This window comes from Prosopis cineraria, unplaced genomic scaffold (assembly GCF_029017545.1).
Source record: "Prosopis cineraria cultivar Desert tree isolate PC_DT_omini unplaced genomic scaffold, ASM2901754v1 PC12, whole genome shotgun sequence".
Lineage (NCBI taxonomy): Eukaryota > Viridiplantae > Streptophyta > Magnoliopsida > Fabales > Fabaceae > Prosopis > Prosopis cineraria.
The window spans coordinates 3058985-3081518 of NW_026555343.1; the positions used below are offsets into that span (position 1 = coordinate 3058985).

At 31.8% G+C, this 22534-nt stretch overlaps 2 protein-coding genes and 1 pseudogene across 5 annotated transcripts; 2 read left to right on the forward strand and 1 right to left on the reverse strand.

Moving 5' to 3' along the window:
• Positions 1 to 7456: 7456 nt before the first annotated feature.
• LOC129288764 (uncharacterized) lies at positions 7457 to 9270 on the forward strand (annotated as a pseudogene).
• A 136-nt stretch (positions 9271 to 9406) lies between these two features.
• On the forward strand, positions 9407 to 12258 carry LOC129288765 (UPF0161 protein At3g09310). Of its 3 annotated transcripts, none has more exons than XM_054925496.1 (5): positions 9407 to 10664; positions 10740 to 10799; positions 11612 to 11752; positions 11893 to 11977; positions 12104 to 12258. In XM_054925496.1, the coding sequence occupies exons 1-4, from the start codon at positions 10454 to 10456 to the stop codon at positions 11958 to 11960; spliced, it is 480 nt and encodes a 159-aa protein (XP_054781471.1). In that variant the 5' UTR covers positions 9407 to 10453; the 3' UTR covers positions 11961 to 11977; positions 12104 to 12258. The 3 variants fall into 3 exon arrangements, with proteins under 3 accessions (XP_054781471.1, XP_054781470.1, XP_054781469.1); XM_054925495.1 differs by having other exon boundaries at positions 11893 to 11966; XM_054925494.1 differs by having other exon boundaries at positions 11893 to 12258.
• A 998-nt stretch (positions 12259 to 13256) lies between these two features.
• On the reverse strand, positions 13257 to 18400 carry LOC129289580 (oxysterol-binding protein-related protein 3B-like). 2 transcript variants are annotated; one of them, XM_054926369.1, is made up of 10 exons: positions 18096 to 18397; positions 17557 to 17650; positions 16302 to 16418; positions 16139 to 16211; positions 15916 to 16034; positions 15651 to 15772; positions 15097 to 15273; positions 14401 to 14545; positions 14053 to 14231; positions 13257 to 13728 (listed from the first exon to the last, which is right to left on the reverse strand). In XM_054926369.1, exons 1-10 carry the CDS (start codon positions 18212 to 18214, stop codon positions 13485 to 13487), a joined length of 1389 nt encoding a protein of 462 aa, XP_054782344.1. In that variant the 5' UTR covers positions 18215 to 18397; the 3' UTR covers positions 13257 to 13484. The 2 variants fall into 2 exon arrangements, with proteins under 2 accessions (XP_054782344.1, XP_054782345.1); XM_054926370.1 differs by lacking the exon at positions 13257 to 13728 and adding an exon at positions 13753 to 13968 and having other exon boundaries at positions 18096 to 18400.
• Positions 18401 to 22534: the final 4134 nt, after the last annotated feature.

Below are 22534 nucleotides of genomic sequence, written 5' to 3' on the forward strand. Positions count from 1 at the left end.
GATTTTAAAATTGTGATTTAAATAAATGTAATCTTTCATATTACTAGGTTATCTTTTAAATTATTTTAGAATATTTTTATTTTAATTATTAGGATTTATAGAATATTATGTTTTTAATTTCTTTTTAGAATTAGGTTAAAGCCTATAAATAGTGCTTTAATGTATATTTTCTTTAGACATCTTTTAAATGAATAAAAAATTGATAATCATTTGCTTTCCTCTAAGTTTATCTCTTATGCCTCTTCCCTCTTCTCTTATCATATATCTATTCTTTCTTATATTTTCCTTCCTCCTCTCATGTCCTGCATCGCTTACTTCATTATATCTCACTCAAGTAATTCATAAAGATATTTTGAATAAGTCAAATGTTATATTAGAGGGTGCAATTAGAAATATGTAAAAAATTTTAGAAAATCAAGTTTATCACTAACTTTATTTTAAAAATATAAATTAATTAACAATGACTTATATTATGATTTAGAGGGAGTAAATATTTATGTTTTAATGAAAATTTTAATTCTTACAAAAAGTAAAAGGAATCTAAATTATAATTTATACGTTAATATACGAAATGGCTAGAAATGTAAAATAGCACTGCTACCATGGAGTCCTTATCATTAGAGATTATGTAATTGGATGTTTTAATTAAATTTTATTGTGTCATGACAACTTAATGTACTACTTGTGTTATATATTGTTGTATACTTTCCTTATACCAAAATATATAACATTTTCTATAACTCTTGTTGAGTCCAAAATATAAGACATTGAGTAGGTTTTGTATATTCTTTTCAATTAAATCCTTACTTTATTATACTCCTTTCAAATAATTAACAATGTATTTTAAATAAGTCAAATATTATATTTATTCCATTCAAATGTATGATTAGAAATATGTGAAAATTTTTTTAAAAATAAATATTTTAACCATCCTTTTTTAGAAAAATAAATTAACTATCAATGACTTATATTGGTTTAGAAAGAGTATGATGATAATAGCATTACTTTAATTAATTAATTTATTATGACTGATTGATTGACTTTTAGTTATAAAAACTGATAGATTAAATGAAAAAAAAAAAAAGTCTTCATTGGAGCCAACCCAGGTTGTTGGAATTATTGAAGGAGCAAGGAGGGATATTGAAATGGAGCTTTCAAACAGGGTAATAGTTTATTATACTTGACCATATTCTATATTTTGATGTTTAAATATCCAATCAAATACATATAAAGTAAACTGAATAATTCTTACAGACATTGTTTTTTTTTTAAATAGATTCTTTTAAAGGCCAAAGTTTGAAAATATTTTTAAATTAAAAGAAATAGAAAGAAAATAGTAAAGGAAAAAAATCTCTCTCCGCCAAATCAAATATTCTATACCTTACATACATACATACAATCTCTCTCTCTCTCTCTCTCTCTCTCTCTCTCTCTCTCTCTCTCTAACATTTTGGAGTAGCTTTTTTCCACAGCGAGCTGTATGTAGTTTTCCAAAGCCCTAGGATTTCAATTATCTGTCATCCTTCGATTTAATTGAGGAAAACACACGTGTCATGATATAATCATTGGTCATTTTCACGTAATTTTTGACAACCTCTCTGCGTTATCCATACTTCCTCATGTCGATTTTATAAATTATTCCAATCAACATCATCAATATTAATATAAATAAATAAAAAAATTATATAATTTTAAATATATTCTTATAAAAAAAATTTATTTTATAAAAATTACTTTTATAAATATTTTTTAAATATTATATAAAAAGATACATTATGACTTATAAATAAAATTAAATAAATCTTTTAAAATATGTCATATAAATAATGGGATTGGTTATACTTTTTTCTATTTTTTTTATAAGTCATTTTTAATTAACTTACTAAAACTAAGAAAAGTTACTTAAAATAGTACACTTCTTTTTAAAATTTGCTGGAGGGTAGTTTTGAAATTATATATCAAATATTTTTTTAAGAAAAAGACAAATTAACTTATATAAATGACCAATAAAACTTTCTAGAACGTGATTAATACAAATGACTGAAGGAGTACTGTTACTCACAAATGTTACCATCATCAATAATTCAATATTAATTATATAATATTAAGTTTAAAATAAATTCCACTATTTATAATAATAACAAATCAATTTTTAATTTTTAATATGACTCATTATTTAAATTCCATGTATCTAATAAAAGTTTGTTTTTAATAACGAGAATTGGATTAAGAAGAAGGGGTTTGTCTCTCACAATGTAAAAAAATCAAAATTTGAATTTTTATTTAAAAAGGTGTTTATATTTAGTGTCCAATTATATTTTTAAAAAAATTATTTTTAATGGGAGTAGACATGCAAGCATTAAAAAAATATTTATTTATTCATTTATTACAAGTTTTATCCCCCCCACCACACCCCACTGGGAATACAAAAGGAAAGCGTATGCTCATAAGTTGTTTTATTTATTTATTCATTTATTTGGCAACCGTAGGTAGCTGATTGATGAGGTCAAGCTAACAAAGATGTCTTTAATATTCAATTCATATTAGGATTAAATAATATTCTTCCCAATTAAACTGCACATCTCATTTCCTTATTTTATAAAATTATACGGATCATTGACACGCTTGACAATTGTTTTATAATAAATTTTTTAAGAGTATAAAAAAAATTAATCATTTGATCCTCATAATTTTAACTCAATTAAAACTTTATCAATGAATTTTGATTTGAATCAACTCAATTTTTATTTAATTAAAAATTAATGTTCAAACTTTAACTTTAGTGTAATTTAAACCCTAAATTTTTTTCAATTTAAATTGTTGCTCTCTGCATTTTAGAAAATAAAAACTATAAGGATTATATATAGCTGTTTCTTAAACCTTGCAAGGACTAATTGAAAAGATTTAAAATCGAGCTAAAACAATAACAATTAAATAATTAATCCTTGCGAAGCGAAATCTCATTTGCAAAACTGTGTCTGATTATTTTTTGGTCTTGTAATTTGTTGGCACTTCTCTCACCTTCTCTCTATGACACACACACACACAGCCAAGTTTCTCATTTGAGCCATTACACGCTGGTGATAGTAGAAAGGGTTATATGATTGCTTAAGTATAAAATTTTGTGTTCAAATCTATGTGAATGAAAAAAATATCTTAGTTAAAAAAACAACTTTCAATTGAGCCAGACAATACTCAAATTTAATTTAATCAGATAGCTATATAAAAAAAAATCCCTCATTTGAAAATTAAAAACACACAAGATTATTGAATTTTTTGATAGTTAAGAAATTTAAGACTCGAAGGTATTTTATGAAATTAAAAAATGTAATTTAAGTTATGTATCATTGATTTTTAAGCAAGCTAAGTGGGTAACTTAATTGCAATTATATTATCTATCAAAATAAAGCTAAAGGGTGGGGGGTTAAAGGAGGAATTCTAGAGAGTTTGAAATGGCAAAGATGATGAAGTTGCCAATCATGCAGCCTTTATTCTAAATTTCTGGGTGCGCTCAAATTGCACATTACGTGTCATTATTAATTTCTTATTGGATAACTCCTTGTTGTGTGTTTTTTTTAAAAAGGAATTGTAGTCGTATCATGATTGTGACACTTCCTCAATCATATCATTCTATAATTATTATTACATATACATGGTAGGTCTGAAAATAAAAAAAAATTAAGAAGAATAACATGGGTCCAAAAATTCTGAATTAATAATAACTAAGTTCTCAATAATATTTTTTAAAAAATTAGTTAAAAATATCAATCTAAATAATTATAAATTCTGAAATTTTAATTATAAATAAATATATAAGTGTCAAATGTAACTCTTAAATTAAAATAAAAATTTTTGTTTTTAACTGTTTGAATTTATATTTATAATTTATTTTGTAAAAATTTTTATTGAGTACCTAATTGTTATTAATATTTTGAAACTTAATTGTCATTCTTTCAAAAAAAAATTATCAAATTGTACATGTTTTATCAATTTTTTAAAATGAGTGTGCTTATCTATTACTAATTTGCTTAATAATAAATTTGAGCGAGGCCGAGTTTGAAGTCAATTATAGAAGAAAACAATCTTATAAAAATATTTATAATTGTTAAAAAGATGATCGGTTATATTCTTATATCAACTGAAGACATAAATAAGCATATGTGTTTAGAAATCAAATTGTAAAAAACTGAGTTTGGTTCATAAACAAGGTCATACTTAGTCTAATGTGAGCTCGAGCATTGTAAATTGAAAATAGCCAAGGTTTTTCGCATACGATTATTTGAAATCTAAAATATAATTGAAGTATTATTAAATTTAATTAAGAGTAGCTCTTTTGATATAATTTTCTTTTCCGTTCACAAGTATTGGATTTCAATTCTATTTGAGAAAAATTAAGTACTCTCCAATTGGCATTATTAAAATATAGCCTAAATTCAATAATTAGTTAATATGAGGCTAGAGAGAAAGTGGTGGAAGCCGCAAGGCTTCGTGATGTAGTTATACACTAATACTAATTATAGAAAGGACATGAAAAGTGATCAGCAAATTAAAGCTGTAATTAAGCTGTTGGTTTCATGTCCTCACTTCAATTCAGGTTCATGAATGATGAAACCAAGTACTACCTTCAATCGAATCTCTAATATCTCCTCTCTATCCTATAATCCAATAATCATATTTACTCCAACTTACAAATATATATAATAATATATAATATGTTATTTTTTGTCATAGATAAGCTGGAACTTGTGGCGAATATCTTTTATCATAGGTCCCAACTCACCTGTGATGAAAGATGATATCTTTTGTCACAATATTTGTTGTCACAATTGAGATAGAACTTGTAATGAAAAATGTTAATTTATTATTACATAATATAATATCTTGGTCGACAAAAATATAATTTAATTGTGATAAAAAAATGCTTTTTATACAATGAGAGTATGATTGTATTGGACTCTTGATAGTCAACATAAAACTTATCAAACCTCACACGGACATGCACCTGGATATAGATTCATTTGATACACAAAATTTAAAAATAATTGATTGATTGATGAATAAAAATTTTTAAAGATGAATATGGAATAACTATTACGAAAATATAATAAGTCATGTCCATGAGACAAAACAAAATGTGTGTTCTTACAATAATATAACATAAACCGTTATTTTTGCATAAGGACAAGCCTTCTGCCTATCTCATGAAGCACTAAATAAAGCATTATTATTCTTTCCCAAACATTTTCCAATTTCTCTCCAACACAAATTTTCCACGCAACTTTTGGCTGCCTCCATTTGGCACCAAACTTTTCAGTTTTCACTCACAAATTATATTATTTATACACACTGTTACAGTTTTTTTTTTTAATAAATCACTTTTAACATGTCAAAATGAGCAAAAGCATAATAAGAAGACTATTATATCCTAAATCAAAAACTCAAAGTTCGAGTTTATGTATCATAATTCTCACATTATTTCAATTCCATTCATACTTAAACATGCTAACATAAATATTAGATGTTGGCAAATAATAAGACTAAAAAAAATAATTTATTTCCTCATTCAGATTTATTTACAATTCTCTGGCACATGTTTACACACACACACACACACATATACACATTAGGTAAAAGGAGTCCTACACGCAAATGTGCAAATGCCTTTTTCCTCTAGTATCTTGTCAATCCAGGTGGCTTCCACAAAATGTTGCATTTCATGTGTCTTATATAACCATGTTATTTGTATACTACATTCGTTGTCACAAACAAATAACTTAGCACCAACAGTTTGACAACATCATTTCCCCCTCCTTGGACTGAACATTTTGATAAGTTTAAGCCATTGAATTTTGATCATCTATCTGTCTTCATTTTAATGTTTATTTATTACATTTTCTCGGGTTCATTTAATAAAGAAAAATATAAAGTTTTGTGTGTATATGAATTAAAAAAAAAAAGCTTAAGAAGCAAATTGCAATTTACATGCACGCGATTTGGATCATTTTTATCCATGTTGGCTTTAGATTTGATCCAATGAAGGGTGGCTCGTATTAGGTGGTTCTTGGATTTAATATTTTCTCTAAAACTACGTGAAATATCTAATTTGACCAAAAATTAGTGATAAATATCCTTCCTGAAAGTGATCTATTTAGAGTATCCTGAAATCAGATCTTATATCAGGGCATTCAATGGCCAGGATTTCACTTTGGATCGGCCTAAGAAGATGTATATATACACAAAAGTGTGGATTTTGTCATTAAAATTTGCATCCCAAGTTCTGATTGGCAATTTCATGCGTTGAATACTAGTTTCAGTGTGGTATATGCGAAACTAGATTTTGATTCTTGTCCAGAAAAAAGAAAAGCTTCACCAAATTAAAGTAGCTATTTAGCTGTCACCTTCTGATTGTGTGAACCTTATTGGTTATAGTATTCAAAAAATAAACGTAATTGAATAATATTTTAATGTAATTCTCTAGCCACAAAGGCACAAATAGCGTCATTTTTTCTCTACATAAACCACCCCTACCCTGCCTTTTTTCTTCCCCCTGCCTCTTGCTTTCTTCTATACCTCTGTGCTTCTCTCAGAGGCCCTCTTTTCTTTAGGTTTCACCCATTGGTTCTTCTCTTTCTGGTAAGCTTTTGGCCTCTTTGATTCTTTCAATCTTTAGCATTTTCCCTTTTCTCTGTACTATCAGTTTTCTTTTCACTTATTGGCCAGACCCTTGAGTTTCTTGCTCCTTTAGTCTTTATGCAACCCATTTCTTGGTTTTGAGAATTTTGCTTTTGGGTTCTTGAATTTCTCTACCCTTAAACAGATTTTGGGTTTTGGACGTTGGACTCATCAGATATTCAGAGTAATACAACTCTTTGGAAATCTACATTGCCCATAAATGGTTGGGTTTATGAACAATTTTTTTATGGTTCATTCCACAAAGTTGGTATAACCAAGTTATGGGGATGATTCCAAAAGCGTGTGCATTTTGAAAAAGAGATTGTGTTCTGTCTGATGAATTCTATTCAAAGGAGTGTAATAATAAGAATAATGCGTTTTGTGGCCTTTTACTATAATCCCTTCTTTCGAGGGAGACCATTCGTTTTTGCTGCTAATTTTAATAATCGAATATAATTTTTGAGCTTCTGTATCTTTCTTTAATACTGTGCCCCAAAAGGTCACTGGTCCACAAAATTTTGATGTAAATCCATTCCACTTGTTGTGGATTGTACACTCAGAAACTTATGAGTCCTTATCTGAATGGCTCTCAGTCGTCTGCTTTGATAGAGCTTTTAACCACTTTAGTTGCTAATCTGAGTCAACATGAACTTCTCTTTTATGGATATGACTGGATTGAGAATCAGCACGAGCTCACTATAAATACGGTTGGTTAATGTTTCCTAAAGCATAGTATTCATTCAGTTATTTTCAGTTTTCTGTTTTTAAGGTTTTTCTAGTTGCAATGGAGTATGAGACCAGATTCAGGCAGGCCCAGAGACCAAATATGATTGCCTTCTTTTTGGTGAGCCTATGAATCCACCCAATTTCTTCTATTGCCTGTTTAAAACATAATAACCACTGTACATATATGTTAAAACTGAGTCTTCCTGCAGATTTAGATGATACACTGTATCCTCGCAGTAATGGTGTTGGAAATGCCTGCGACCAGAATGTCAAAGGTCAGTGTATAAATTACTTTTCATCCGTTTTTATTCTTAAGAATGTCTTTATTGCTGCTTGTTCTGGTATTGATGTACTATTGATGTAGACTTTCTGGTGGAGAATCTTGGTATAGAGCAAAGCAAAGTTGATGAATTAGGCTACCTCTTGTACAAAAACTATGGAACAACTCTGGCTGGTCTTAGGGTATGATCTTCTAATAATTTCCTTCTCAGCAATTGTTTAGAGCATGTTGATAACCCATGGTTGATCCTATTCTTGTTCTCGATACAGGCAATCGGATATGACTTTGACTACAATGAATATCACAGGTAAGGGAATTTTCCCTCTCTAGCCTTCATCTTCAATCTGTTTTCTCATAAATGCTAATCTGCATTTTGAAAGTGTGGTATTTATTTATATTTGAATTTCTGCTCTTGCAGTTTTGTCCATGGGAGATTACCTTATGAGAACTTAAAACCTGACCCCGTTCTGAGGAATCTCTTGCTGAGCCTACCATATAGGAAACTAGTAAGCTACTTCATAAACCAAATGAGATCAATGAAATGTATATAAAAGAAACAAATATGTTGAGCATATATCTGATGTTACCTGCTGTCTCTTGATTTCATCTATAGATATTCACAAATGCTGACAAGGTCCATGCAGTGAAGGCACTTAGCAGGCTTGGGTTAGAAGATTGCTTTGAAGGAATCATATGCTTTGAGACACTCAATCTCACCCATAAGAACACAGTTTCTGAGGATGCAGATGATGAAACTGTGCACATGGGTTCAAGCTCAAGCAGCACCAACACAGCCGCAAGCAATGGTTGTTCTGCTTCTCGTTCTGAAATCTTTGACATCTTAGGTCACTTTGCCCAATCCAATCCCAGTACAGAGTTGCCCAAAACACCAGTTATCTGCAAGCCATCAGAATATGCCATTGAATTGGCCGTCAAAATAGCCAACCTTGATCCTCAAAGAACTGTAAGACAAGTGATCAATCTAAAGTACATTTAGCTTTCTGAGTCTGATACATAAATATATACAGTTTTGCCTTTGCAACCTACTGCTTTTTCCCTTTAATTTTGGTTGTATCTCTCATTTTCAGCTGTTCTTTGAGGATAGTGTCAGAAACATCCAAGCTGGGAAACGTGTGGGTCTCCACACAGTGAGGGTAAGTCAATGGGAAGTGATTGCTTTTGAGGAAACTGTGGGTGGGATTTGATTATGACAATATTGATACTAATGTGAGCCTCTGATATATTGAATAGGTTGGGACATCTCAGAGAGTTCAAGGTGCAGATTATGCCCTAGAGAGCATTCATAATCTGAGAGAGGCTGTGCCTGAGCTCTGGGATTGTGAGATTAAATCTGATGTTGCTTACCCTAGCAAGCTTGCTGTGGAGACGTCTGTAACTGCTTGAAACAATGTTCAGTGATGGTAAAAAAAATAAAGAATAACTGGAAAAAAAAAATAAAAGGGAATAATCAAATAGGGTTTAGCCTTGTTATTGGGGATTCCCCATCCCAAGTTGTAGCAACTATAGCTCATGTAGGTTCTTTTGTCAGATCAAATCAAAATAATTAATATATTGATGTGAAATTATGAATATTTTTTTCCCCGGACCTATAAAATTATTCTTTTTGGCATTTTCTTCCAATTGCCAACTAGGGGATTTAATCATGGGTTTCTCTTTTTATTTATTTAAGTGATCAAGTGATGATTTGGAACCATTAAATTAATTAATTAATTACTTACTTACACACCTAAAATCACAATGGAGTCAGCTCAATGATTTACCTAAGCAGAAAGAAAAGTTAATTAGACTCCTCTAGATTGACACCTATATTATCTTTTATTACTATTTATAGATCATGGTACATAATTATTAACAATAACCGATAAGAGGATGACTTAAAAAAGTGAAAATGACAATGCCCTTTTCATTAGTCATGTAAAACCACTAATACTTTTGAGTGAATACGTCAGTTTTACATCTGTACAGCACTTAAAAGTTGTGTATGGAGGATCGACAATTCTTGGTCCAAGAAAAAACGAAAGAAAATAAACTAAACAAATTAAATTTAAAATATATGTTATAAATAAAAGACAACAAATCATTTGGGATTCGTTTATTAGATCTTTGGGTTATATTAAACCAATATCTAAAGAATTGTGGTTTATGAGTAGTGAATGAGGATTAAAGAGATAAAAATGATATATAATATTGAAAATTTTAAATCCATACATGCCAAGATTTCTGCATAATCTTTTGGGCAAAAGAGCAATATATCCTCAGTCAAATAGCACCAAAAACTCCAAATGTGCAATTTATCCTTTGAACTCTTGAATTCATATCAATTTCTTGTAATGTTAAGTAGAAAATAAAAAATAACTATTCTATGGTGATGGTGAGCCCACTGATTTGTCCGCCTGTCTAGACTATTAGAAAGTAATCGTTGTTATTTTAAAGAGGGTGTTATGAATTCAAAAATTAAAAAAATAAATTATATAATAAATGAGTTTAAAATTTCTAATGTTACTCCCCTTATAATTTATCAGGTAAGTTGTTCTTTCAACTTTTTTTTTCCCCCAAAAACTTATAATATTATAGGATATAGGATATCGTTTGGGAGATCCATTAGTCAAACTCGAAATTTTCCATTAAAAAAAAAAGATGGAAAATCTAAAACGCAGAAAAAGAACCGTCGACTCGTCGTTTTGGCCTGAACGTCGAGCGGCCCGAGACAGCTAATATGGGATATTTGCAGCAGCGCATACGGCGGAGCGTGAAATGGCCGCTATCGTTCTATCTCTGAACTGTCTTGCGTCCATCCCTTCCACCCCAATTTCCCCCCAATTCCCTAGCTCTAATTTCAGTTCCCTCAAGAACAAGACCGATCAACGGCACACTTATAGGATTTCGATATCGTTAAAATCCCTAAATCATTCCAGCCCTGTGGTTCATGGACTGGAGAAAGATTCAAACCCAGAAACTACCCAAGGTAATACTGACCTGTTCATTCTGTAAGCTGATTAACTTGTTACAGAATTAATTATAAATTTGCATGTTTGATCAGATAGCGAGGCGAACAATTTAGGAGTTACAGCTGCGCTATCAATGCTGAGATTCTACAAAAGTAAGCCTTTTCCCACTTTCCTTTACGAATGTCCCTTGGATTTTTTTGCTAGTTTGCTTTGAGGTTTTGCAAATTGATTGATAGTGTCATTTTGTTCTTAGCTAAAATAGGTACCTTATGTGTTAACCTTTTCCATGAATGCCAGAAATTAGTAAGAATACCATCTTAAAATTCAGATTAATGTAAATGTCAAATTAATAATGATGTCTATTAGGGTCCGTATCAAAGACTATTTCTGAGTCAAAGGCTTGAAAGTAAAGGCTTATAACCATACATCCCCCTGCTGATGGGCATGACTGTTATTGTTCATTGGATGACACAAATATGTTTGTTTGGTTCAACGGAGGAGAGGGGAAAGATTTTAATGTTACTTTTTGTTTGACTGATTAAAGGCAAGGGAAGAAGATGAATTTTAACGTTAGAAAATTTTACCTCCCCTCCTAGAATTTCTTAGGCCCAAACAAAGAAACATGAGCAAGATCCCTCCCCTCTCCTCCGGTCCCCTCGTGCCAAAAACACTACCAACGAAAGATTCATACCCTCACCAATATCAATACAAGATTTAAAAAAAAAAAAAAAGTATTGACAAAACACTACTATTTATGAGTCATGAATAGTGCCGTTCACCTTGTGTAACACATGGGTCCTATATCAACACTTAATACAAGTTATGGGTGACCCCGTTACCTAATGTTCTGGTGCATGCAAGGAAGAGAGCATAAAACTCTACTATTTTGTACTTGCATGTTTTCTTCTGCCTCAGGAGTTGTGACTGACGAGTTTATGATTTATAATAATCGATTTTAATGCAGGGGAAATTTCACCAATCTTGCCAAAGAGCTGTCGATATGTTCCAACTTGCAGTGAGTATTCCATGGAAGCTTATAAGAAATATGGAGTTGTGAAGGGTACAGCCTTGACAGCATGGCGTATATGTCGTTGCAATCCCCTTGGTATTGACGGATAACCTTTTCTATGTTCTATGCTTTTCCATGAATCTTGGTCTTGAATTCTATATACCATCGCCCTGCTTCTTCAGAATGTGAGAACTTTGAATTTGAATGGATTTTCCCTTTTCTTTTTTCATTTGCAGGTGGGTCTGGTTATGATCCTCCGAGATGGTTTGATGAGACTAAACCACTTGAAGATTTCGATGATTGATCTCAGGTTGGTAGCATGTAAGGATCTTTTATAGTTTTTAACTATAAATTTTTTTGGGGGTAAAATTTGAATTGTGACACAGCAATATTATGTATGTAATCCTTCCTGACAATCTTTTTTTTTTTTTTGAACTTTTACAAAAGCCTTACAACCAAAAAGGGAAGAGAGGATCCATACTCGATTAACAATAAATTGATCTTGTTTATACGGTGGTTATTGCTTATCTTAATGACTATTACCTACTTATTATCGGTAAGTTTTGGACAGCTTCATGTGAAATTATAGTTTTCTTTCTTTCTCTCTTTGTGTGTAAGCTTGTGATGCAATAAAACCTTTTGTTCTTCTCCAACATAAAAATCTGGACTTCAAAGGATTGGTTGTGTACTGCAAATAATGCTAAAGATAATCAAATTGTCTTTCTACAACCCCAAAAGTGATACTGTATACAGTGATTAGAATCAAATTGATGCTCAAGACATTTAAAAAGTATTCGGTGACCTAATTCAACGGACAATCGTTTGAATCACCTAAATAAACATCCAGTCTAAAATATTCACTTAGATCGCGTTTAGATTGTTAGATTTGGAATTTAGATTTGAAATCCCACTTTAAAATTCATATTTTTATCACTAAAAAAATTCATATTTTTAGAATAATTTATTTGCATAGTGTAAAAAAAATTAAAGAAAGAAAAAAGATGAACTAAGATTCAAATCAAAAACAATATTGAGCGTAATGAGTTTATTTTTATTTTTTAAATGGCCAAAAAGGACAATTGAGGGATGAAAATGGGAGATGTAAAAGTGACAGAAACACTAATAATAAAAAAATGCAAATGGAACAAGAGAATTTGAATGGTTAGAATTTCAAATAATTAAGGTAAAGAAAAAATTTAAAATTATAAATGAATTATAATAAAAAAATGAATTTAAACTTCAATGAAATTCAATTTTTTTTTTTAAGCAGCTAAGTTGTTAAATTTAAATTTAAATCTTCATTAATCTAAATGCAGCCTCAAATAATTCGATTATATTCTTCAGTTTCATCCGGTGATCACATTATCAGTCTTCCAATTAACATTCTAGTTCTAGTTTCTTAATTTTTCAAACAAACGGTTAACCAAGATCTAAAAAATTCATAAAAAAATTTATTCAATCCTTAAATTTTTATATTAAAGATAATCATTGATAGCACAAGAAACCACACCGCATCACCTCCACAAACAAAACGGGTAGGAAAGTCTATGCAAAGTGGATGATTGATAATCCAAGGAGATGAATATTAAAGAAAACAAAATTCTACAATAACAAAACAAACATCGCTACATATCAAATTTTAGGTATCCATACCAAGGCTTAACTTACATTACAACCTAATAATATGAATGACGAGAATCATAAAAAAGAAATAATTTATACAGGTACAGAATTCAGCATTCTTACTATCAAAAACAAAATAAAGGAAAAGGATAGAATTACAATCACCCCAAAAAAAAAATAGTTTAAAAAAAAAGACACAAGCGCTTTACTCGGCATGCAAACTATCATATTGCCATGGATCGAACTCTGGTCTGCTATGAGGGTCCTCAACGCCAGTGGAACTATCTATGGCAGCTCGATGCGTTGTATATTTACCATTGTATTGGTAAACTTCCAAGTCACCCCAAGGTGTTGGAGTAATTTCCTCAGTCAGGTCAAACCATTTAGGAGTAAATTTATGGCTCTTGGCCTCTCGGTTTCTCTTCTCTGCTCTCTGCCTCTCCTCCAAACTGAAAAACAAATTAACCAACACAGATTGTCACATCTAACACTTTAAGAACAAAGTTGCTTCGTATATAATACGCATCTGACACTTGTAACAAATGTAATGCCAACGAGATATTCTACAACAGCTGCACGGTCCAGTAAAGAGAGAGAGAGACAAAGAGAAAAGAAAAATTCACATATCAGGTGGGTCTTATTGCTCTCTTCATCTCTCCTACTGAATCATGCAGCTGCTAGAGACAGTTCTGAACCAGCAAAACAACAATTTAAAAGAAAATTAAGATTCTATGAGTTTTATCAAATTACGGTAAGGGTGGATGGAGAATTACCTGCTCTTTTCATGGCCAGATGTGGATAAGTCACCCTTCTCAAGGGCCATTCTATCAGGACGTAGGCGAGAATCGGACGCCAACAACCTCTTAGGAGCAGTGTCAAAGCTGTTAATCTTGTGTGCAAAATGCGTGTACTGGTATTTGTCGTTCTTGGGAACATCAGCAACTCTCCAAACCTGCAGAATCGAACAATTTAAGAATTGAAGTGATGAAATCGATGGGGCATGCACCGTTTCACTAACCAAAAGGAAAAAAGAGGCATGCTCCTAAGCGATATTATAACATCTCTTTCTCTATAATCAGAAAGAATTTGGGTATAAAGCAAACAAAAATTAAATAACCAACCTCTTTCGGTTCAGTCCCTGGAAGTGGTTCTCCATCTAAGTCACACATTTGATAACTCATAGCCTCATTCCATTTTCCAGTCATCAGTATCTTGGGTTCATCGGCAGCATTATAGACGTACCCATCCACTTCATACCGACCAGCTCTGTAAGTGCAAAATCCTTTTAAATTGGAAAAAGCGTATCGCAACAGTACCAAATATTTGGAATAAAGTTCCATAATGAGCAATTACAAGGAGTAACTGATCAACATATACGCATGACGCTTCAAAAAAGAAATCAAAACTATGCTTCTTAGCAAAGACTTTGCGGGAACCAGGATTAAATCATGATACTAGGCACTTAACATAAGATAAATAGGAAAACAAACAGATAGTAGTACGAATCCATGATCATTGATGGATAATAAGGGGGAAAGCACTTCAAATTTCTAATTAAAATGTGTTTATTTGTTAAAAAAAAATAAACATTGATGACATAGCCACCATTTTTAATGTGCCCCCCCCCCCAAAAAAAAAAAACAAGAAGAAGAAGAAGAAAGAAAAAAAGAAATGTTAAGCTCTAGATCCATCGCTATAAGCAGTTAGTTTAAACCTTAAGTGTGAACACTTGCTCATTTAGAGATAATGATCAACTTCAACAGAGTCTGTATATATTTCAGATGAAATCAAATGTACTTCAAAGAAAGCAGTCATACCCAAACCAGCCACATGGTTGAAAATATAGTACCACTTTATCCCCAGTGGTCAGATTTGTCAGCACCATCTCCCCTTGGGAATCAATCCAAGTTCGACCAAAAATTAAGTTGTTAACTTTTGTTGGAGGAGGTACCAAATCAAGGACCACACCATCTCTTTTGAGAGTCACTCTTGTCCTGCATCCAAGTCAGATAACCTTTAATACGCACAACTAGACGAAGGAGTTCAGTTAATTTTGACAACGGACTGCATTGCATGGACATCAAGCATTAAAAATTAAAAAAAATAAATTAAACACTGAATTGTAGTAAGCACATATTTAACTTTCCAAATTGAAGTTACAGAGCATTCAAGATTGTAATGACTCTAGTACTTTGAAGATTTTAGTTTTTCTTTTTTAGTAAATAGTTCAAAGACTTGATATAACAACATCACAAAGAGGATATAGTGGAAGTTTTTATAACATGGAGCTCCGGTATCCCATTTAATTCATTACAATATCACCTTATCAGAAAAAAGTTAAGAACCACGAAGAAAGATAGAAAAGTATTACCTCCCAACAGGATAAACATCAACTGAGTTCCCAAGAAATTTAGTTTTCAATTTTGATGTCACGTCGTAGGTGAAATGTTCATTTTCAGCATGTCCAGCACTCATGGGAGGATGATGGCTGACCTGTAGTTATTTGTTTGTACGTGTTAAGGCTATTTTTTGCCAGTGCCATATCGAAATTCAGGAAGGTCATGGCCAAAGTCAAACAACAAAAGAAAAACAGCAAGAATAGTTGCTTTGGATAGTAAACAGAAATTTAAACACACCTGCTCTGATATAAATGTAAGGCCTCCGTGATTAACCATTTCATAAGTCTCACCAAGAATAGGGTTGAATGGTTTCCATGTTCGTTGGTAAGCATAGTAGACAGATATAAAGAATGAAGCTGTGAAAAGAACCTATAAAGTCACAAGCCATGTAATGCATGGGCAGCGTAGATGCGTGCCGAATTGTGTGTGTGGAAGTAGAGAATAAGAAAACAACGCTTACAAGCATAAACTAATCTCATGTACGGATCCTCGCATTCATTTGCCATATCTAGCAGGTAAGAGTACTCCATCAGCTGCGAATCATAATAGAGTTAATGAGATTTATAACTTCTTTTTTTTTTTTTAAACAACAGCAAATTCCCTTAAGCTGTTATGACACAGACCTCGGCCATTTTCTGCAGCATTGTCATCGGCTCAAAAATAATAACTGGAAGTGTCACCATTGATGTGATGTCAGAGCCTATATACTTTTGCATCATTTTCCAGTAACCGTCTCGTTCCTATAAAGCATGAGGGAAACTTTGAGAATAAATGCGCAAGAAAAACAAAACATCTCAATATTTTCAACATATTTCAAGTCCGCCATACAATAAGCGTAATATTTTACCCAAGCAATCAACAGAACCACAGATTTTGCATGGCATATTAATATATTATCAGCAGTTCAGCATGCCACAGCGTGTCTTAGCAAAAAAGTTCCTGGACATTCCAAACAGACCAGATAGGATGACTAACCATGCTAATTTTCAAATGTTTGTAAAAGTAACAACACAACCAATGCTAGAATGTAGACTGCTTCAACTTAATGCACAAGCGTTCCCATGATAAAAGTTACAAGCTATATACATCAAGTGTGATCTATGCTCAAGGTTTATGTCTAAGTTGAAGCCCACGCATTGGTGATTCTGATGGGTACCTGAGTGGGATGGAAAACCCTACCCCAAAAGCTAGCTGTTGAAGTGGGAGAACCAACCCACTTATATACCCCATTGAGCTTCTCATACTACTCAATGTGAGACTTGGTATCTCATGGAAAGCTGACGTCCCAACGGCTGCAATCCACAGCACTTAACTCAGCCTCCTTCTAGTCAGAACTCTCAATGGGTAGCCCTCTCTGGAACCGCCGACAATAAGGCTCTAACCAATTGATGGGTACTTGAGTGGGATGGAAAATCCTACCTCAAAAGCTAGCTGTTGAAGTGGGAGAACCAACCTACTTATATATTCTATTGAGCTTTCCCATACTACTCAATGTGGGACTTGGTATCTCATACTACCAAGTCTCCATCAGATTCTTTCATGCCACCCTATCAGTCATCATATAATCATATTGTGTTGGGACTGTCATGAATGAAAGTTAATAAACTTTAGTGCTAGGATCCCATGACACAATTCCAGGATATAAAGTAAATGATAATGGCATACAAGCTCCCCAGTAAGTGGGAGGTCGCAAGTTCGATCCTGCTTGCAATCTTAAGCCATTTGTGCCCACCCCTCTAATTCAAAAAGAGAGAGCAAATGATAGTGTATGAATGACTGAAACACATCATAATTGATTCACTAATGAAAGTCTCCTGCAATCACTGTACCAGTGCACCGTATCACACAACACACATATGATGGTGTTAAGTAGTATACCTCTTGTTTCCACCGTCCCTTTTTTGCTTCCTCTTCAGCATCTTCAGTGCCACCTTCTGGATTAATGACCTCCAGCCCCTCATAGCCCATTAAACTGAATGATAACAACACAAATAGTTTCATGAAACTGGTCCGGTGAAGCAAAAGTTTTGAGGAATAAATTACAACATTACAAGCCACATTTCCTGCATGCAACTTATAATGAAACCATAATAGCCGAGCACGACACAGATTAAGAATAAAATAAGACAAGAAATACGTGCATAATTACACTTAAGAAGCTCAATCACTAATTATGCATCTATGAAAAGTCAGAAAACATGTATACAGTTAATATTGGTCTGATTGAAGAACTGCGAATCGAGGCATAGACCATTTCTAAAGCAGTGATCTGAGAGCAATTAAGATAATACTAAGTTGTGAAAAGGGCAAGATCTTGAATGACAAAAAAAACGTGAATTTTGAAAAGAACGGGAAAAAAAGTGAAATCCAATAATTGCCGATGTTCTAATAGCTAAATAAGCCGAGAAAAATTATACCCATTAACGGATTTGGTGAAATTGGACAGAGTCGAAGCTATCGAAGCGAAGAAGCCGCCGCCGCCGCCGGCGGCAGCGGCAGCGGCTGCAGCGGCCTGCTTCGGATCCTTTGGAGCCATAATTGAATCGTCGATGAAATCAAAAAGAGAGAAGCTTGAAATGTGTTTCCCCGTATTCGATCTAGAGGAGGAGATGGGCGCTAAAATATAGCAATATAGAATACAAATATTCCTGATATTATTGTTGTTTAGGGAAACAGCTAGGAAGAGCAGCGATTCGGGTTGGCGGTTCTTTGGTTTGAAAAGTCCAAAGAGAATGGAAAGTGGGGAAAGATAATAAGATATGAAAATGGGAAAAAGTGGACGAGTCCAGGACGCGTTTGTTGAGGAGCGTGAGAGTGACGTTTGGGGTTTGTTTGGCTTAGAAAAATCAGAAGGGACGGCTTTAGGAAGCATCAAGTGCTGTCAAGGCATTAGCATGACGTGAAAAGGTTCCAAACTTCCAATAACACATGGAGCTTTGTTTGGCTTAGCCGGCATCCCATTGGCCATCCTTTGTCCTGCTAGCGAGTGAGGGCTCTCCTGCTTGTCAGTTGTCACCTTTTAATTTATTTTTTAGAATACTTAATATATACTTTAATTAATTTTAACAAACTAAAGATAATAATAAAAAATTATAACTACTTTCAAAGATTATACTCCAACTAAAATCAATCTATTTTAATATTATATATCATTTAAATAGATAGATTTAAGTATTAAATATTATATTTAATCTCACATTTAATATTATTATTGTCATCTACGATCTATTATTAACTAATAATTCTTTCATTTTAAAGTATAAGATAATTTAAAATAAAATTATACATGTAAATAAAACATAAACTTTTGAATGTTGATGGAAGTTGGGGTCACTCATGTTGGCATGGTAACTCCTTGCTGTCTTTGACTCTTAATATTGAACTGAGCGTGTGTTTGTATAATAGTTTTAATCAATTATTTGACAGAAAAATTAATTTTTGCCAAAACTATCTAAACACCCATTTATCCAAAAAATTGATTTTTGCTTCAAAGCTGCCAAAGTTAGCTCATGCGTTCAATTATTCAAGAAATATGGAAAAATTACAAGAAAAGATCAAGAAAAAAATTATAAAAAAAGTACAAAATTTAATAAAACTAAAATTAAACTCTCTTCTCTCTTATTTTTTTCTTAGTAAAATTAAATTTTGGATCTTTAAAAAAATTACTAGCATAGGTTCCTGTCAATTACCACTCTCAACTTAACACTTACTATACAACTAATTTAAATAAATATTAATTAATAGAAAAAATTTAATTTAATTTAATTTAAAATTGAGGATCATTACAAAAATTATTGTAAAGGTTCAGAGAAAGAAATTTTGCATCATTTGTTACATTGCTATTTTTTTTATGTTGTCAAAATTTTAAATAGTGTTTAACATCTTCGTTAGATATGGCTCATATGCATGATGTCATTAGAGATTAACTTGTACATTATCATCTTCATTAGTTATTGTAAAATTGATATTTGGTATTTAAAAATTAAATCTTTCTCTTTTATTAAATTTATTTGAATTAAGATATATTGAGTTATTTATTTATGTAAATTAAAATTGTTAATAGTAATATAATTTAAATTTTTATAATTAATCATATATATAATTTAACTAATATATTTTAATTTTTAAATATTAGACATAAATTTTCAATAATTTAATTTTAAAAGGTAATGATCCTTTATGATAATTTATACAGTTAAAATTATTTTTGAATAAATTATTTAAATATTTTTAATTCTATTAAAATCAATTTTGAAAAAACTATATTCAAATAGATTGTGTTATAATGTAATCAATGATACTTAAAATTTACTCTTTAATTAATTATTTTTATAATCTATTATATCTAAATAAAATTTAAACGGGCACTGAATCATTTAAGTCATCTAAACAAGCTCTTATGGAATGAATGTCAACTTTGTTAATGGATGCTCTAAGGCATATCCTACATTTCATTTGGCGCTGTTGTTTACTTGCTATTATTGACTTGGCAGGCCTTATTTCAAATAAAGTTCTTCCTCTTTCATCACCTTCCCCTATCTGTCATGTTTGAGATTAAAAAAAAAACATTTTAAGGCTATTCATGCATTACTCTCGATCATGCATGTGCTCAGTAGGATTAAATCACATTTCCATGTATTAATCTTGGTTGCCAAATGAGATTCAATAAATCACATTTGCCAAATCCTTACACTGAGTTTTCTTTTTTTTTTTTTTTGGTTTGAACCCTTCATTCTTCCACAACTGGGATTGGATACACCAAGCCCAAAAGCTGAACAGGAATCATGTATTTCTCCAATAGGGTCATCAGAGTAGGCCAAATTTTTTTTTTTGTAATATGGGCCAATATTTTTAATTGAAGTGTTGTATCATTATGTGATAATATCTTTAAGGATTTAAAGGTAAATAATACCTTTGCCAAAGGTTCCTAGTATTTTAAATTTTTTTATGGAATAATATCACCCCAAAACTTTCAAAAAATGAGCAATATTAGCCCACTGTTAACATGGATTAACTTGTGGCCGTTAAGTCTCTTTTTTTATCCAACAACTTTACACATGTTACCCTTTTCACCTCCACTCTCTTCATTTGCCACCCTCTTTGCCTTCAACCTTTCCTCCTTGCCAATGACCCCCACTGCCATTTAACCTCCTTTAACTCTCATTAGATGAGAAGCTAGATTTAGATTCAAGGTGAATACACATAAATTGGTCACGTGGGTCAGGATGAATTTAATCCACAAACTCCCTTGTTTTCTTTGTAGTTTTTGCAACTTGAAAAGTAAGGATCTTGAGCTTCAACTTACTCGATGTCAATCATTTGAGCAAGTATATCATCAAGATACCCCAAAACATTACTTTAGCAATGATTCGCTGAGTCTAAAACAAAATTTGATCGCTTTAAACAAAATGAGTACTTTGAAATTTTTTAAATGTTCTTGAACAGATATATTCCAGGCTCTTATTGCTCTTTTTAGCTTCATGTCTCTTGACTTGCATGATGATAGTGATAATGTTGGGGGTTTAAGAATCAAATGGAATTTGAACTCGTCTGATCTCTCTCTCTCTATGTCTTACTTTTGCCTCAACCCTCACTCTCCTACCAACACAAAGCCAAGTTATGTCGCTATCATTCACTTGCCCATCATGGTCATCGTGTCTTATTTGCCTGCCTATTACCTTTCATTCACTTTTTGTCGTAGTCGCTCTAGCCTCCAAGTTCACAATCCTACTTTTAATTAAAAAGCTTTAGGACATTTTTATTCTTTAACCCTATTTTTAATTAAAGTATCATTGGATGAAAATTTTGGTCATTAATATTATTGTCTATAATCAACTGGTATTAGTTATAATGGAATGAGTTGTGCCTGTTTAAACATAAGATCTCAAGTTTGAGTTTGTGTAATTGCGTAAAATACCTTTGTGAAAGCTTTCCAAATTGAATTCAACAATTTTTGAACATGACCAATATAAAAAAAATATGTTGTCCTTCAAGTACATTCCAACTATTTTAATATTTGAAGAATAACATTGTTTCAACAAATAATTTAAGATAAGGGAAAATCGCATTAAGAGCCCTCAAAGTGGAAATATTTACAAAGAATGCCTAATAGATTTTGAAAACTCTTATGCAAGTCTTTGGGCCTTATTTGTAATTATATTTTAGTTGAAATTACCAAGTCACCTCTCACAGAATTAGCTACTCCTATGTCAACATTTTCTTCTTCTTTCCTTCTTCCTCACTCTTCCTTTTTCCTCTTCTAACAATGATGACACTGGAGTGTTATCAATGTTGGCAGGTAGCAGGCGATGATGGAGGAATGTCTATGGCCTCACTCTCTAGATTCTTCCTTTAGCAATCACTTTAGCCTCTTTCCTCTTCTCATTCCTTGTTATTATGAATGTGAGAAGAAGAACGTCAAAGGTTAAACTTTCACTTTCATGGGACCTTCAAGTTTTGCAATTTTAAACATAAATATCACCTCTGTCTTTTTATAACAAGTATAAATATTTTCGTGAAGATATTAGTTATGGAGTTTATGTTGTAGAAAGTTTGCAATTGTGTAGTTGTCCATGCATGCCACATAAACGGACTTTGTGTTGTTAATATATATATATATATATATATGGATCTTGTCATGTTATAGATATACTATTGTAAATTCATTTCATCAAGGTAACCTATACATTTTAGTTCTACTAAACCACACAGACAATGTAAATATGGTACAAATGATAAGAAAGAAACACAAATATATGTGAAAGTGAGTTTCATTCTTGATTTGAGCATGACACTTTGTCTCATGGCTAATGATAGCATCACCTTCGCCATTAAATATTTATATTTATACATTTCA